Here is an 18,291-nt window from a genome sequence, read left to right on the forward strand (position 1 = left end):
ATCTGGGTGAAAAGTAAAAATTCAGCCAACTACGTGCAGATTTGTTTTTGGTTTATATAACAGCAAACATCTGGTTATTTGAAAACTTCTGGGCACTTGGCATCATGTGGATGTTTTAGAGTCATCTTGACATAGTCCATGGCTCCTTTGTAACCATGCTGAGTGTGAATGATGAAGTCATGAGAGCAATGTATCCAATCCAGCTCAATTTTCATTCTGCAACTCACTTGAATGAGAAAATTAGGTCCTCCAGGCCTGCTCAGAACATGAGAAAAAGACCAGGAAGAAGGTGCTAAATGCTCTAGGCATCAGGTTAGCCACTGCAAACTCAACTGAGCCGAAAGCTTGGCTAAGCTGTCAATGTCATCAGTTCACACTGGTGGGAAAGGAAGTTATTGCTTTCTGACACACAGTAAAACCTTGATTAATTGGAATCCATAAGGGATGAATGGAATTTTCAATAAGAGTACTCATTTTGTTTCATTCTTCGCTAACGACATGGTTTTATTTATTTATTTTTTTCTCAAAGTGCGTGTATCCACTTTCTCGCCTCCGGGAAGCAGCCTCTAATGTTTGAGGGTAAATCCAGATGGAGAGAAGATATGAGAGACAAAGCTGAATGTGACCTAACCACAGGTCATCTCTTGGTAAGTGATTTAAAAAAAAATCAATTCCTTGCAGAATTCTTCTTTTTTGGTACTATTGCTGCTTTCTCATCAATGTGGAGTAGTGAGGAGGGGCAATTCAGTTAGTTGGGATACTGGTTAGGTGAGTTCTGGTTAATCAAGGTTTTACAGTAAAAGACCTCGCCAATGCCTGGTAAGATTATGTGCTGGAGGAAGTTGTATTTGAATTTATCTCTTTTGAAAGTGCTCTGTATCAGTGTTTCCAAACCCATATTATACTGCAGACTGGCCAACTAACTTTTCCATCAGGATCCTGAGGGATGGAGAGAGAGAGAGAAGAGCAGAGGTGTAACCATTGTCTCTGAAGGAGAAAAGGGTTGGCTTGCCTGTCTCTTGGCCTGTATATGGGAAACACTGTTCTTCACCTTAAGATGCCCATGGTATCTTGGTTGTACAAGAGTTGATCTTACATGCTTCAATATAATTCACATACTCTTTGGGTCATGGAGGATTCTGTTTTCAGGTCCTCTCTTGTACTTACCCAATGTGTGCTTCCATTACTTGGTATCATGACTTCTGAGCTTGCCCCTATTTCTTGTTGCTTGGATGAAGGCTATTTGTTTCATTCTTTCTAGTCCTGAAGAGCATTGTGGAGCCAAAGGAGTGCCAAGTATGATGGATTTTCCCATGAAGGCAGCCTGGATAACAATTAGACCTACCTGAACCAAGAACATGGCTGACGAGAAGCCAAATCAGGGATTTATACACATGGAGTATCACAGTTAGGCGACGCACTTGTTTAAATATACAAAATGTCTCTGTCAAGTTTGTATATGGGGTGGCCTGTTGAAGAAAGACCCCATTTAACTTGAAACCGAGCTTGTCCTTTGGCTTTCAAGTTAAGCGGGGCCAGCTTAAGCGGGCCATCACATACCAAGAAAAACATCTCATCACTCATACACATAACTGAAGAAGCCAATTCTAATCAACCAACCAACCAACCAACCAACCAACCTCTGTGAGCAACCATCATGCCTTAGGGGAAAAAAAAAGGCTGTAACCTGACTTCTTAGTAGATTGATTTGATTTCTCATACCACTCATGTGAGGCAGGCGGGGATAGTCTTAAGGCAAGCCTGGGGCTCTTGAAAGCCTAGGCCATTGAAACCCACACTGAGGCCTTCATAAGGCAACCAGTCTGGCATGTGAGGGGAAGGGAGGGGTGTGGAGGGGGAGCCTCTGTCTGGGAGTTTAAGAAGGGACCCAAGTTAGATCAAAAATGTGGGCAGTGCCCTCGAGTCTTTCTGGTTCCCAAAGCTGCCAGGCAGGGGAATAACCTGGTCATTCCACCTTATGTGTGAGTCTTGTGCTCTCTCCTCAATAATAAGATAACAGTCTTGCCGATTACTCGTCACTAAGGGTACCCGGTTGTGGTGACATTGAGGCTGACCTTGGAGTCACCGCCCCCGCTGCCGCACTCTCCTTTGTCGTACCACCATTTGTTTTTCAATTTGTCCAAGAGGCCTTGCTCATTCAGTTTTAATACTGCCAGGTTAACAGCATTTCTTGAAACGATAAAACATAACTTGTAAGAAAATGCACAAATGCTTAGGAAATCGTTAACGTATAAAAAGGAGCACAAGAGGACAAATTGGCTAAATTTCACAGAACGTGGAGCTATAAAAATGTCTGTACAGCAAATACAGGGTTAAATATTGGAAGGTGGCATGGAGGATAACATTTGCTCAAAACTGAAGTGTGCGGGATGGGGAAATTGTCTTTGAGAAAAAAAGTAACAAGAACACCACATCCATGCAATTAACATTCGTCACATATGGCACCATAACTTGGCTTTTACCATTTAAATTGAAAAAGCCGTTGAACTGTAAAATTAAAACAGCAACAAACAGTCAGAGAGGACAACACAGAGAGAGAACATTAAAAAAAAATGGATGCATTAAATCGATGAAACCATAATTTACCGTCTTATTTAACTCCATGGAATAGTGTAGGTTTTAAACTTTTAAAAGTTACCTCAAAATCCACAAGAAAGAAAATGACAACAAAATGCATCAGGGTAGGTGGAATACTATAACAACACGGATATTGTTATATTATTCCACCCACCTTAATGCTGAGCCTTTAGGGGTTGCCACACCATAGCCTTTGGAATCCAGATTTCCACCAACTTTCATGGTATCACACGGTTTTCTCTGCTCAATGTACTCATTCATGGTTGACTCCAGCAGGAAGGCGAACTTTCCTTTGGACTTCCGCACTCGGGCCACTCCATCTGCTGTTGTTTTGGTAAACACAGATGGCTCTGCTGATTTCATGTAAGACCACATTTTCTCATAGACAGCGATTTTGGACCTCTGCAACAGAGAGAAGGGTTCTTAGAGTTGCCAAATACTAACATTGGAAAAGGCGTTGGTGCAGTGGTTTCTGAACATGCTTGATTGCCGTCCCCAGGAAGAAAGGTCAGCCACATGTGACCTGGTAGGTACATGCATACGTCTGTAAGCATGGTTCCAAAATAGGTTTCTCAAAACCACACTCGTCTTTGCAATGTGTCATGCTGAGATATTCTATCCTATTCTAATTCACTGAAAAAAGAAAAAACCCAAAAACAAAACCAAAAACAAACCACCAGTCAGGACCCACTGATTTGATTTCATGGCCCCACTAATGGGTTTGCAATCTAGTTTGAAAAATACTTTCTTGGTTCAATCTTCCTCTCCATTCAGAAATATCCCCTACAATATTCTGTTCTGTGATTACCCTTCACCTGCCTGAAAAAAAAATGCCATTGGAGGGAAGTGTACAACCATTTTAGTGAGCCCATTCCAGCACAGGGCATCAATTACTGTAAGAAAGTACTTTCTTATTCTGAGCTGAAATTTGTTTCTCAGTAACTCCCAACCTTTAGCACTATCTGCTAGAGCTATGCAAAGCAATCCTGTCCCTCCTTCTGCATGATAGCCCTCCAAATGCTGCAAGGCTGTTGTTATATTATAACCTCTCTTCATCTTTTCATCTGGTCAAACTCCATTGAAGTCTAAAACTATTTCCAGAACGTTCACAATTTAGGTCTATCTCCCATAGGATTCTAGCTGGCAATTCCTCTCTTCAATTAAATTGCCTAGAGATAGACATGGTACTCCAGATATCTGACAAGGACAGAATGGAAAGACACATGCTTTGCTTCTTGTCATTGGAACATTATTTTCTAGCACAACGCTGCCTGAGTTTTCATTAATGTATTTAGCCTTTCATCCATCCTTTTAACAAATATTTCTTGAGCACCTGCTATATCTAAAGCACTCTATTGTGGGTGTGAAGGTGGAAGCCAAACTCAAACTGTTAGTTCTTCCTGCCAAGCCAAGTTTCCCTCATCTTTACCATTTTGGATTTTGAATTTAATGCCATTAAATTTCATCTCAATTCAGGTGGTCCTTAGAACATGTACTAAATGTTTTTGGCTCTATGTTAGGCATTCTGGAGAATATAAAAGAAGTGTGATCTCAACAACCCCATGACTTCCAATTGATTTGGGAGCTAGGTCCTTAGGAATGAAAACTCTACAGAAAAATTCTAAAGTGCTATTTGACCAGAGGTGAGGTCGCATGGTAGAAACTAGAAACCTATGCCATGACATCAAGTGTCCTTTTATGGGCTTTCCTGGTCCCAATCTCAGTTTTTTTTTTAATTGTTAGTTTGGTTGATCTCTTCTGGATTTTGGCCAGTTACATTCTTGAGGCCTGCTTAAATAATTCCAGAGGGCCAGAGCTCCCAGAGCTATCCCCATGGAAAGTGTTTATGGCAATCAAAACCCCCACTGAGGCCCTCACTGAGCCACTGAAAGTGTTCACTGAGATTGGAAATATGGTTTCCATATCTGATTTGCAAAAAGAACAGGAAATAAAAAGCCAAAATGGCTGAAGCCAAACAAGCAAAAGGGAGAATGGTAGGAAATGAATTTAGAAGGATAATCAGAAGTCAGATCTTGTAGGGCCCTGTAGGTCATGGTAAAAGTTTGGATTTATTCTGATTGGAAACTATTGAAGAATTTTGAGGAGAGCCGTGATAAGATCCAATTTAACTTTTTAAAGCGTTACTCTGGCTGCTATATGGAAAACCCACTCTAAGGTGGGCCAGAGTAGAAGCAAGGGGACTGGTTAGGGGGCTATTCTAGTAGTCCAGGGGACAGATGGTGGTGGCTTTGACTAGGTTGGGAGAAATGGAGGTAGAAAGAAGAGATTGAATTCAAAATATGTTTTGGGGGAGATAGCACACAAACCTTGCCAATGGACATCTCCACCTTTTGGTCCTATAGACACTTTGAGATTAAACATTTCCAAATCAAACTTACTATCTTTCTTTTAAAGCCTGGTTCTCCTAAATTCTATCAGTAAACTACCCAACATTCAAGCTAGAAAGTTTGGTTTCGACTACTTCCTCAGCCTCTCCTTATGCCATGTTTATTCTTACATAGAAATGTAGGATCTGTCCTTTTGTCTTCTTTCCATCCTTATTACCATTGCCCTGGAGTAGGTTCCCATCATTTTTTTGGTCTGGACTACATTGCTTCCTAATTGCTCTCTCGGCTTCATCTCTCTCTTCAATTTATCCTTTAGTGATCTTTCCAAAATGTAAATCTGATCATTCTTTAAAATCTCCTGATAGTTCCCTAAACCCTACAGGACAAACTTCAGACTCTTATGTATGATATTCAAGAGGCTTTATGATCTTGAACTACACTCTCCTATGAGCTAGTCCCATTGGACTACTCACTATTCACCGAAATAGGCTGCATAAGTTCATGCCTTATGCCTTTGGTTATGCTTTTGTTTCTGCCTGAATTATCCCTAATCATCTTACAAGGTCCAAAGCAAATATCATGTCTTCTCTGAAATCTTTCCTGACTCTCTCCTGGCCCCACAGAAGTGCTTTCTGGTGCTCTGAAAGCACTTTTGCTCATACCTTTGCTACAGAACTTACTGGAATGCATTTTGGAGAGTTGGCTATGTGACTGTCTTACATTACTGGGTGTTATTGAGGACAAAGTCAATGCCTGATTCAGCCTGGTAGCCCTCTTGGCAGCCAGCACAATGCACATAGTAGACATTCAAGATATATTTGCTTAATAACTGAAGCTTAGTCTGATCAGGGTGATATCTAGATTGTTGGTCAAAGATATTGGAAGGTTGGTGAAAAATGGCTACCAGTTTTAGAGCACTGTAGAATTCTAGAACTGAAGTTACTCTCAAGATCATTGGGTCCAATTTCTAGCTGAACCAGTCAGGATATAAGCTTTGTAATCTGTTTTGTTTTGTTTTGTTTTTGTTTTTGCCATGTGGTCTGCCTTTTTTGTTCACACCAGTAACTCTCCCCTAATAATCAGATTGAAATCTCACCCATCGACATTTATGCTCATTCCATATCCTCATCTAGCATATAAAACAGTTTCTAAACATCACAATGAATTGTATTCTCAATGATTGAATTTTATCTCAGTAGGAATTTCCTCATCAGTGGCTCAAAAAAATTTTAAAAATAGTAAATAATTCAGATGCACTGAAAGATTTTAAAAAATAATGTAAGAGCACCTTGTACCTGCCACAAAACTCAACAAAACATTATGAAGTCTGACTATATTCTCCTCCCCAACTGCATACCTTCCTCCAGACCAAAAGTAACCATTACACTGAATTTGGACTTTATCATTCCCTTGCATCTCTTTATATTTTTATGAGAATAAACACATCTCCTTTGTGATAGCTGCAGAGCATTTTAATCTATGGCTATACCATACTTTATCTACCCAATCTCCTATTGAAGGACTTTTAGGTCATTTCCAATTTTTGTTTTTCTGTATTAGAGATAACACTGTAGTCAGTGTCTATCTCTGTATAGTCAGTGTCTATCTCTGTGCAGTTGCAAAGCAGTATTTTGTGTTCATGTCTCCCGGTCAAACCTGAATGAAAGGGGGAGGAGGGGTAGACCGATTTGTTTTTTATGCTATTTGTAAATAGGCTGTGGCTTCCAAAGATAAATTTATAAGGCAAGGGCAAAGGGGTTTGTGAATTCTGATCTGAATGCACTAATTTGGATTCATTTACTTCATCATTTGCTTCAGCTCTTTGACTGCTGATGCAGGTTAAAAGGTTTATTCCTTTAGGTAATGATGCATTTCTAAGAGAATAAATGGCAGTGCTTGAAGTGGGCACTTTAAATGTGTGTGGTGTACATGCAGCAGATATTAATGAATGGAGTAAATGAAAAGGTAGTGGTAGAAATGATTGGGTCCTGGTTGATGACTAAATTCTGAACTAGGTTAAGAAAGGGAAAAAGCAATAGCTCATAAGTGAGAAAAATTAAGCTGAAACATTTGTCTTCCTAACTAGTACTTAAGAGACAGTCTAACATTAAGACCAAAAATAAGAAAAAAAATCACTAGCTTTTTTTTTTTGTGTGTGTGTGTGTCTGTCTTATTTTGGCTGAAATAAGAAGGCAATAAAAGGATTTGAATCTTCGCTCAATCATCTGGGAGAAGTTAAAAAAATTATGGGCAGGATGTGTAATAGCAAGTTCATTTTTCTCAAACTCACCACAATTCATTTATTTCGTCCCACAGAGTACTATGTTGTACCGAAGAAGGAATGAACAAAGGATATGCAGAGAGGCCATGCGAAATTTTCTTAGCACTACTAGATAATTAGCATATGAGATCCAAAAGGAGAAATTCATGAATGGAGGAGGAGAAGATTAAGCCAAAGCAGCAGATAGAACACAGATCTAGCATTCATGGATTCAACAGTCACTGTTCCAACTATTTGTAATAAATCATGAAGGTCAACCATATGGAGAACTTTGCCTTTTTCTTGAGTGGAAATTTGAATCTTGGGCCCAGTGAGGTTGATGCATGGAAATAAGTGGTCAGTAACTGCACTTAGCCTGCCACTAAGACTTAGTATGTCTTTGCAGTGGTGCTGGTTGCTCCTCATCGCTGTGTATATTGTTACTCTGGAGACCCAGGTAATACAAGGTAACTGTATAGTGCAGTGGTTGACAGTGTGGAGTCACATTGCTTGGGTATGAATCCCACTTGCTGGGTGTATAAATTTTCTAAGCCCCTATGTCCCTCAATTTCCTCATCCATCAAATGGGATAATTTTTTAAAGGTGACTACTTCAAGGGATTCTTGGGAGAAATTGCACGAGTTAATAAATGCATCTCAGAACAGTGCCTGGCACACAGGCAATGCTGAGAACAGAGAGTTTAATTTGTTTTAGTGGTAGAATTTAATAGCTTTATCAATTACTTTAGTCTCATAGTCACAGAATCGTTTCTTCATTTCATGGAGGGAATGATATGTTCAAGCTTTACTCATGTATTTGGGTCTTCAGATATATTCCTGGTAAATGCTCATGGTCTGCCATCAATAAAAGTTGTTACCATTTATTTGGATTTAAAAAATTTGTCGGAAGAAAAATGAGTAGGATGGCAAATTTTCCTTTAGAATTTATGTTTGGTAGTTTAGTTGAGGTTTATACATTAAAATCCTCATTAGCCAGAACACTGCTACTGGGGAGACCTGGTGAATGATGTTTTCTGCCTCCCTAAGAGTTAAATTAGAATGTCCACTTGGTCAACAGAACATCCCATTGGAATCAGTAGAGAGATAGGCTTTAAGAAATAGAAGAGACCTTAAAAACCATCTGGTCCTGCCCCTCACCCAATGCAGCAATGGCTTCTCTGCTCAAATGTCTATGGTGGTAAGGCACTCCTGAGCCCAGAAGAGGCTCATAGTTTATAACAGTTCACGTTGATGGAAAATTCTTTTGTTGGGCTGACATTCTTCATGAGAGTTTCTCTCCCCTCTAGTCCTAAGCTTTCTGCTTGAATTGGGTAGTCTTTCCTTTCTGCTTCTGTTTCTCCATTGTAGGTAGCACTGGTTATATTGCTTTGTAATGGTCATCTCCAGCACAATCTGAGAAGCTTGGGAGTAGGGATGATGTCTCTCTCTCTTTTTTTGTCTCTGCATTCCCAGTGATTAACACAATGCCTGGCACGTAGGAAATTCTCACTGTATATCCGTGGAATGAATGACTATTACAATTGCGGTTCTACCTACTGTCTTAATTCTGTACTCTGTGACAATACAGAATAAATATGCTCTTTTCCATATGGCGTACAGCCTGAAGATGACCACCACCATGTCACCTGTTAATTGTCTCTTTTACAGGCCAAACATTGTAAGGCCTTCATTTATTACCCTTATGACATGAATTCCTGTCATTCCCCTCCCATATCTGGGATTCCCCCATCTTCTAGATACTTTTCAATTTTTCAGAGTCTCTCCTAAAATGTGGCCCCCAGAATTGATGATAATATGCTTGATATAGGGCACTAACACAAATGACAATGACACAGTCTCTTCTCATGATCTGGACATGAGCACAATTTTTCATTTTGACAGGATTCAACAGGAATTTTTTGATATGTTGATAGTTGAGAATTAGCTGCATTAACAAAACAGATTAATACATTGGAAACATGATTGTCAACAGAGGCATGCATAATCTGCTAATTCACAGAGAGGCTGGGTTCTCAGTCTCTACCTCTCTCCCCCAATTTCACCATCTTCTTTACTCAGAGATCCATTCTGTCCCCTTTCTCTGGCATCAGTAGTCTGCTCATGGAGATGTTCACTGATATTACAAGGGTTTCTGTTACCCTTGGGGTGCCTGGGTGGCTTGGTCGGTTAAGTGTCTGATTCTTGACTTTGGCTCAGGTTGTGATCTCAGGATTTTGGGCTTGAGCTCTGCGTTGAGCTCCACATTCAACATGGAGTCTGTTTGGGATTCTCCCTCTCTTTCTGTCCCTCCCCCACTCATGTTCTCTTTCTTTCTTTCTCTCTCTCTCTTTCAAATGCTTTCTTAAATTATTTAAAATAAAATCTTTAAACAAACAGCCCCAAGGGTTTCTGTTACCCTTAAACAAGGGATAATTTTTATTTGAATAGGGGATTTGTGTCCCAAAAAAGTGAGTGAGTTTCTTGGCATTGTAAAAGGTGATATTCAGGAGCTGGAAAAAGCCAGCCCTGCAAATAGGCCACTAACGAAGGGGAAAATGGCGTGTTCCAAACAAAAATGTCTTACCCTCACTCAGTTTGGCTTCTCTACTTTTATTGTAGATTATTTATTGCTTAACAATTTGGTCAATTTCTTCTCTAGATTGTACCTTTAGTTAAGAAAACATCATTAAAAACTACAATCCGCATTTTCTTACAAATTACTTAGCATATCCTCCGAAATTTCTACTTTTTAAAAAGATTCATTTATGTATTTGAGAGAGAGAGAGAAAGCGAGAGTGAGGGGAGGGGCAGAGGGAGAGGGAGAGAGAGACTCACAACCAGACTCCATGCTGAATGTGGAGCCCAGTGTTTGGCTCGGTCCCATAACCCTGAGATCGTCATGACCTGAGCTGCAACCAAGAGCTGGATGCTTAATCCAGGTGCCCTGAAATATCGACTTGTAATAAATGTTTGGGGCAGGGCACTGCTAGCTGGTACAAATTCAAAAAGGTGACTTTGGGGGCACCTGGGTGGCTCAGTGGGTTAAGCCACTGCCTTCGGCTCAGGTCATGATCTCAGGGTCCTGGGATCGAGCCCCGCATCGGGCTCTCTGCTCGGCGGGGAGCCTGCTTCCTCCTCTCTCTCTACCTGCCTCTCTGCCTGCTTGTGATCTCTCTCTGTCAAATAAATAAATAAAATCTTAAAAAAAAAAAAAGGTGACTTTGGTCAGCTGTCTACCTGGACTGAGCACTACAGGACTCCTGTGTACCTCCGGTGCCCTTCCTGTTGTGTCATTTTGTTTCTCAAATACTGGGATATGAACAGGTGATCCTTGTGAGGCAAGGCACCAGAAGAAAGGTAGTTGATGCCATATGCCATGACTGCTCTGGAGAGCTCCTGACCTCCTCTTTCCTCCCTCTCTTCTCTGCCTTCCTTTTTTTTTTTTTAAGATTTTATTTATTTATTTGACAGAGAGAGAGAGTACAAGTATGCAGAGCCACAGGCAGAGAGAGGGAGAAGCAGATTCCCCACTGAGCAGGGAGCCCAATGTAGGGCTCAACCCCAGGACCCTGGGATCATGACCTGAGCCAAAGGCAGCTGCTTAACCCACTGAGCTACCCAGGTGCCGCTCTGCCTTTCTTACTGGTTGCTGGCTTTGGAAGAGGACAGGTGCTTTTGTGTCCTAGTGGGAGGACTGGGGGGAAAGCAAAGCCTGGATGGAGGGGACCCATTCTCAATGCTTTAATATGGTTATAAATCTCAGGTCTACAGAAGTTTTTTGCATGGTGACTCTGACTGGAAGTTTCAAGCACTTGGGTCAGGCCTATGAAGGGGAGATTTTTGGGGTAAGTGTGTTGCTCATCACAAGTATCTTTCAAGTATTTCTTTTTCTTATTCAGAGATGCCTTAGATTCATCATAACCAGAAGCAGGAGACAGTTGAATTTCTTTAAACTTCCTATTCACGTAAGACCTTCAGGTTGCCAAAGTGATTTTATACACGCCATGCTATGTAACTTCCAGGGCAACTTGGTGCGGTAGAAGCAGCAGGATTTGCATGTTCATTGCTTCATCTCCAGCACCTAGAACAGTGTCTGACATGCAGAGGTTCTCAATAAATATCTGTGGAATGGAAGGATGAATCCCTGTTTTATAGATGAGGGAATCAAGAGTGAGAGAGGCTAAGTGCAGGGCTGAGGCCAAGGCCAAGCAGTGTCACAATGAGTGTGTTCCATCAGTTCAGCACAGAGTCACCACAAACACGTCTGGGTAATGCAGTGCTTGCAATGAATAGCCTCCAGATGAGTCCCAACCAGAATGCCACCCTGCCGGGCTTCTGATACAGAAATTCAGGAGTTGCTTCCTGTTCTATAACTTGCTCCAGGTGACGTAGCTAATGAGGACCAAAGCCAAGATGGTCTCCAAGCCTGTGATACCCTTTGAGTCCATGGAACGCATGGTTACAGATTGTTTTCCCACGATAAGCCCAGCCTTGTCGGCTCTGACACTGACAATACCTTTCTTGGTAAAGGAAAGCAACTCACCTTCAAAGACGTTTTTAATTTCTTGTTCAAGCCTTTTTTTTTTTAAGTCAGGATAAACTGTCAATTAACCCCAATCATTTTCCATTAAGGTACTGGAATCAGTGAATGTTCCTGTCACTTACTGTAACCCTGCTACCGGCCCCTAGTGTTCATGCCTCACCATGTGACAGGATCAGAGCAATTTGGAGCAGAAGAAGAGTAGCACATCTGGCTTGCCAAATGCACCTGACACATGGTTTTCTTCCACATCTGCTTTGAAGAAGCCAGACGCTCTAATGAGGTGCATTTGGAAAAAGGAATCATTGAATTTTACACTTTCTTTCCCTAAAGCAAAGGCAATGGTTTCCATCTTGACTTGGAGCAAGGCACACAGGAAATTACTTCATTTCTAAAGCATGACCCAGACCTCAATTTCATTGTCTTTCTTTCCTCCATTTCAGGCTCACACATTTCTAAGCATTCAGATAAGTCCTGCTTGTCAGTTTCCTCTTGCTCAGTCAGCAACTGCTATGTGACAATGTATTACAGGTGCAAGCCAAGGGGGAAGAAGGGGAAAGAAATACTAGTTTCTATTAGTTTTTCTATTGGTGCATTAGGATCCTGTCTGAATTATTTTGGGGGCTGGGCTTTTAGACAACTTCAGTGGAATTGGAGGTCACCTTTTGCCCAGACATTGAATTTTGCCCTCAAGTGTCAGGTACTCATTCCAAGTGCCTTTGCCTAACTAACATTTTCACACTGTGCTCTCAAATCCAGGGATAGGTTTCCTTCCACCTCAAGGAGTTTCAGATGTCTCTTCTCCAAAGGTGCAGGTGACAATCCAGATCAGTTTCCAGTGACCTTTCTAGTGTCCCTTCCTAGCATGCAAATTCAGATCAATATTCTGATTTATCTTCTGCTTCTCTTACCAAGTTAGACTAAGAACATTCCAATGGGTTGAAAGTAGCATTGGTGGCTGTATGACTTTGAAAGCTGGAGTCAACAAACATTTGGAGAAAATGGTTCTAAGATCCTATTATCCTATTCTGGGGGAATAGAGGAAGGGAACCAGTATCCTCCAGCCCGTGACTCTCAAATCAGCAATGACTTTGCCTCCCAAAAGACATGGCAACATATGGAGATTTCTTTTTGTTATTACAACTTTGAGAGAGGAGTGCTACCTGGATAGAAGCCAGAGATATTGCTAAATATCCTACAATGAACAAGACACCCCCATGACCAACGACATGGCCTGAAATGTCCATAGTACCACAGCTGAGAAACCCTGCTTTATAGGTTTTGATGGAGCTGTGATTAAATGGGCAAAACAACAGTAATTAACATTTAATTGAACCCATACTTCCAGACTCTGTTTTAGATGTTTTACTTGTGTTAACTCATGTAATTCTCACAATAATTTTTTGAAACAGTTTATATTATTATACCATTTTAAAAGTGCACAGAGGCACAGAGAAGTTAAGTAACATGCCTAAGGCTGTCCAGACAGCAAGTGATGGAGCTGAGAACTCACTCATCAGCCTCCAGATTCCGTGCTCTCCAACAGTACACTGTTGAGGTAGGTTAAATGATGGTTGCAAATTATACTCTAGGGCTGGACCAAGTTCACATAAATTCTGCTCAGAACGGTGCCTATGCTTTAGCATGGCATCAAATGGCATGATATTTCTATTATTCCCTCCGTAAAATGTGAGATTGAAGACTAAGATGTCTTACTCTTAACCTACATGAAGTCCTCACTTTTTAAACCAGAAGTCAACAAATTATTTTTCCCCCTTTATTCTAAGAACTGTGTGGAGATTCCTCAAGAAATTAAAAATAGAGCTTCCCTATGACCCTACAATTGCACTACTGGGTATTTACCCCAAAGAAACAGATGTAGTGAAAAGAAGGGCCATCTGTACCCCCAATGTTTATAGCAGCAATGGCCACGGTCGCCAAACTGTGGAAAGAACCAAGATGCCCTTCAATGGACGAATGGATAAGGAAGATGTGGTCCATATACACTATGGAGTATTATGCCTCCACCAGAAAGGATGAATACCCAACTTTTGCATCAACATGGACGGGACTGGAAGAGATTATGCTGAGTGAAATAAGTCAAGCAGAAAGAGTCAATTGTCATATGGTTTCACTTATTTGTGAAGCATAACAAATAGCATGGAAGACAAGGGGAGTTAGAGAGGAGAAGGGAGTTGAGGGAAATTGGAAGGGGAGGTGAACCATGAGAGACTATGGACTCTGAAAAACAATCTGAGGGTTTTGAAGGGGTGGGGGGTGGGAGGTTGGGGGAACCAGGTGGTGGGTATTGGAGAGGGCACGGATTGCATGGAGCACTGGGTGTGGTGCAAAAACAATGAATACTGTTACGCTGAAAATAAATAAAAAAATTAAAAAAAAAAGAATGAAAACATATACATATGGACTACTAGGGCTGTGATCAAGAAAGACTGAATCAACTTTTATTGTTTCTGATACTCTAATGTTTTATTCTCCAACCTGGGCTGTACCAACTCTTCCCTATTTTCCCTGCCAGATAAAAGATGCCTTCCTCACTCCATCCTGCTCACAGAAAAGGATTGGAAACGTTCCCAGTTGAGCAAAGAAGGAAAAGCCTCAAGTGGGATCCCCTGGCAGAAGAACTTGCATTTCAGCAAAGATCAAAACACAGCTAGAGGAATGATAGCCCAATGGTGAACACATCAATTGGTTAAGGGAGAGGTGTGTGCAGGTATCGAAAGGTGACTTTTCTCACTATTTACCCTCACGTTTAGATTGTAGGATCTATTTTCAGAACAGAGAATGGGCCACAGAGAAAGAGTGACTGCCACACCCTTTAACTACTAGCTAAACCAAAGTCTCCAATTCCCTGACTCCTAAGCAGTGGATTGCTTCTAGGCCTGCCATCACTATTGAACCTTCTATGGTTACTTCTCTCAGCCTGCTGGACTTCTATTTTTCTTTTTTTTTTTAAAGATTTTATTTATTTATTTGACAGAGAGAGATCACAAGCAGGCAGAGAGGCAGGCAGAGAGAGAGGAGGAAGCAAGCTCCCTGCTGAGCAGAGAGCCCGATGCGGGGCTCGATCCCAGGACCCCGAGATCACGACCCGAGCCGAAGGCAGCGGCTTAACCCACTGAGCCACCCAGGTGCCCCTGGACTTCTATTTTTCAATGAAATTTCATTTTCAGCAATCCAGAGCCTATAACCCTTGGCCAGTTGGATTTCACTTTCAAGCTGTGTTTTTACGTATTTATTTATTTGTTTGTTTTACAACTAAGGCATTTAAAAGAGAAGTTCAATACTCTTATTATTCTTGAATCAGTTATAATTGTAATGCAGAGGCCAAGCCTGACAATCCAGGGCCTAGGAAATGAGAAGAATAAATATTTTTTCTATTAAAGGGAAAAAAGTCTACCCTGGAACTGCAATATTTTGAGTTTGCACCGTGGCTGTTTCTTTAAGTCGTTAGAGCAAGAATTATTTTCATGCTAAGGAGGAAGAGAGCAATATAAAAAAAATGAAGTAATTTGTTCAGGAAGAGCCGAAATTTTTCATTTAGTTTTTTTGCGGGGAGAGTTAGATTTCCAAAAGGTGAGCTGGAACTAATCCGAAGAGATGTTCTCTTAAATCCAGTTCATCTGTTTTCTATCTGTAAATAATACATACATGGGCAGCTATTGATCACTGCTCCTGTGACCCTGATGTAATTGCCTGAAGTGGGGCCAACAAATTAAAAAAAAATCTTCCTAGGTGATTCTAATATTCAGTCTGGGTTTGGAACAATCAACAAAGATTCTGCAACAGCTAGCCACCAGTTGTTGCAGTGAATACTGACAATCAGAAGGCTGCCATTTATTAAGCACTTGGGGTCACCAAGAATGGTGCCTCATACTTTACATACATTATTGTGAGTCCTTGAAATGGCTTCGTGAAACAAACATTATCTCCATTTTATTGATGAGGCAATGGATGACTATTTACTGATTCATTTACTGGTTCAAGATGATAGAGCTAGTAAGATTTCTAGCCCTGACCTCTCTAAATCCTGGACTAATTCTCCAATTGCCTACGTGGTATCTCCACTTGGATGTCTCATAGGCATCTCCAACTTTGTATGGCCAAACTGCACCTCTCGATTCTCTGCACCTTGACTTGCTACTCCTCCAGTGTTCTCCATCAGAAAAAATGGTGCCACCATCCAATTCATCCAGTTGTTCAGGCCAATCCCCCACAGTCATCCTTGACTTTTTTCTTAGCTCTCACATTCTGTTCCCTGTCAGCTCAATCTCCACTATATATATTCAAAATCCAACCACTTCTTACCATCTTCACCCCAGTCCAAGCCAGTCATTTTTCACCTGAAAGACCATCCTCACTTCTTAAGTGGTTTGCCTACTCCTCAACTTTTACACTTGCCTAGCAGTCTGCATGGTCCTTTTATGCATAAATTGGATTATGTCTTTCCTTTGCTCAAAGCCCTCAAAATGACTTCTTATCAAACACAGAAAAAGATCCAAAGTCCTTACCAGGGTTTAGGAAACTCAGCATAACAGGCTCTGGTTTGTCTTGTTTCATCTTTTACTGTTCCTTCCCTCTCTTACATCACTTCAGTCATGTGGGTTAGTCATTCTCAAACCCACCAAACATTTTCCCATGTCAGAGCCTTTGCTCATGCCATTGCATCTAGAACAAATCTCCCCTCACCCTACTCCAACTCATGTTTGTATGGCTTCCCCCCTTGATTCCTTCAGGTTTCTGGGCAAATGTCACCTCAGTGGAGAGGCCCTTCCTCCATCAGCTGAGATGGAACAGGTTTCCCAAAATGTTTTCTCCTCACCTGCTTGTTTTCATTTCACTTAACACCAGCCAAAACATATATGTTATTTACATATTTGTTTATCTTTTTTTGTCTCATCCACTAAGTTTCATTTGAGCATTTAGAACAAAGGCTGTCTCATAGAAGGTCCTCAATAAATATTAACTGAATGAATAAATGAATGAAGTAGATGAAATTTTAACCCAGATCATTTGACATGGAAGTCTATATTGTTAATTACATTGTCATCATTTGTCTCCCCCACCATCTTTCAAAGCATAGAGAGGTAAGGTGATAATTGCATAGATGCCAAGTGGCAGAAGTAGTGCTCAAATCTAGGTCTGTTGGCTTCCAAAACCTGTTTTTTTTTTCCTACTACTCCACATTGGTTCCCAGTGGAGAAATTGCTAGTGACTATATTGACCAAAATGTCAGTGAATTCATTGAAGATTACTTCTTTGACCTGTCATTTCAACATGATTTTATGTAGCCTTCATCTTCCTTGGTTCAGTTTTGAAGCCTGTGCAGTATGCTATGAGGTAAAGGCACCAATATAATACTGCACTAGCTTGTCACAAGGCCCTAAATCCTACCTTTATAGATCATGCCTTCTGTTTGACTTAGACAAATTACTTAAATTCATCTAATGCGCTAATAATTGTCTCTGAAATGGAGATGGAATATGAAATAAGGTAATTTATATAAAGCACCCAGCACAGTGCCTGGAATGTGGTAAATCCTCAATAAATTATATTATGCTATCATAGCAAATGTGAGGGCAACAAAATTCATATGCACCACTTTGTATGATTTGGTTTATTAGAGAATTTGTGCTGGAGGAATATGGAAGGGACGGAGAATCAAGCGAGGTCTTGGGGAGGGCAGGCAAGAGGGGAGCTGTGGGATGATAAGTCAGGAGCACACAGAGGGCATGGCCACATGTAGGTGGGAAGAAGGATGATGCCAGGTTATGTGCTGTCAATGCTGCTGAGAGAGAGACTAGGATCAATGCTAATTCATTAGATGCTTAGGAGAGAATATATTTAAGTCCAAATAGGGCCCCTAAAATGTTCAATTTCAATATATTCACATCTCACCTTCTCTGGTGGCTCTCAATTTTGAACAGTTGGGTTTTAGATTTAAGTCTTTTCCTTCTTGCTGTTAGGAGTGTTCCGGTAAGTATTATTTCTGAAGGCGCTATGCTGATTAAAAAAAGTGGCTGGCTGGGGTTTTGTCTGGCAAACACACTGACTGTGAAAGCTGCAGGAAAATTGATTTTCTGGCATTTGCTTGTCCTGGCACAAACTCTGCAGCATGGAAGCTCAAGTTACAGAACCTTCTGGTAAGTGCGGCATGTGGGGGGTGACTTCAAAAAATGATTAGGTTTCACTAATCTTCACCACTGGAGGCCAGAGGCCTCCATATGCAAAAGGGCAGATAAGGCTACTACTTTGCTCTTATTTCCTTTAGAGAAGTAGTCAGCCACTTAGTTTGATACCTACTCACAAACATAAATCAACATACTTCTTTATACCCCCGTTCTTCAAACTCAGGCCCTTGATCCCAGCCTGTTTTTATTCTGCCTTGGCCAGCATGCATGCTGTGAAGAAGCCATCCAGTCACCAATATTCTGTATTATTTATTTATTTATTTTTTTGGTGCATAGAGCAGAGGTTAAGAACATAGGTCCTAAAGTTATAAAGAACTGGCTTTGATACTTATTAGCT

The 18,291-nt window shown here is 40.9% G+C and overlaps 1 protein-coding gene across 6 annotated transcripts in view; it reads right to left on the reverse strand.

Annotated features, from left to right (window-relative positions):
• The window catches only part of GRIA3 (glutamate ionotropic receptor AMPA type subunit 3), a 286,960-nt gene that overhangs the window by 21,809 nt on the left and 246,860 nt on the right, over nucleotides 1–18,291 (reverse strand). For 5 of the 6 annotated variants that reach the window (XM_047716296.1, XM_047716295.1, XM_047716294.1 and 2 more), the window contains one exon: nucleotides 2,753–3,000. In XM_047716296.1, coding sequence (XP_047572252.1) covers nucleotides 2,753–3,000 — 248 coding nt within the window. Of the gene's footprint in view, nucleotides 1–2,075; nucleotides 2,191–2,752; nucleotides 3,001–18,291 lie in introns of all 6 variants that reach the window. The other variant, XM_047716293.1, reaches the window with a different exon arrangement.

This window comes from Lutra lutra, chromosome X, assembly GCF_902655055.1.
Source record: "Lutra lutra chromosome X, mLutLut1.2, whole genome shotgun sequence".
NCBI classification, from domain to species: domain Eukaryota; kingdom Metazoa; phylum Chordata; class Mammalia; order Carnivora; family Mustelidae; genus Lutra; species Lutra lutra.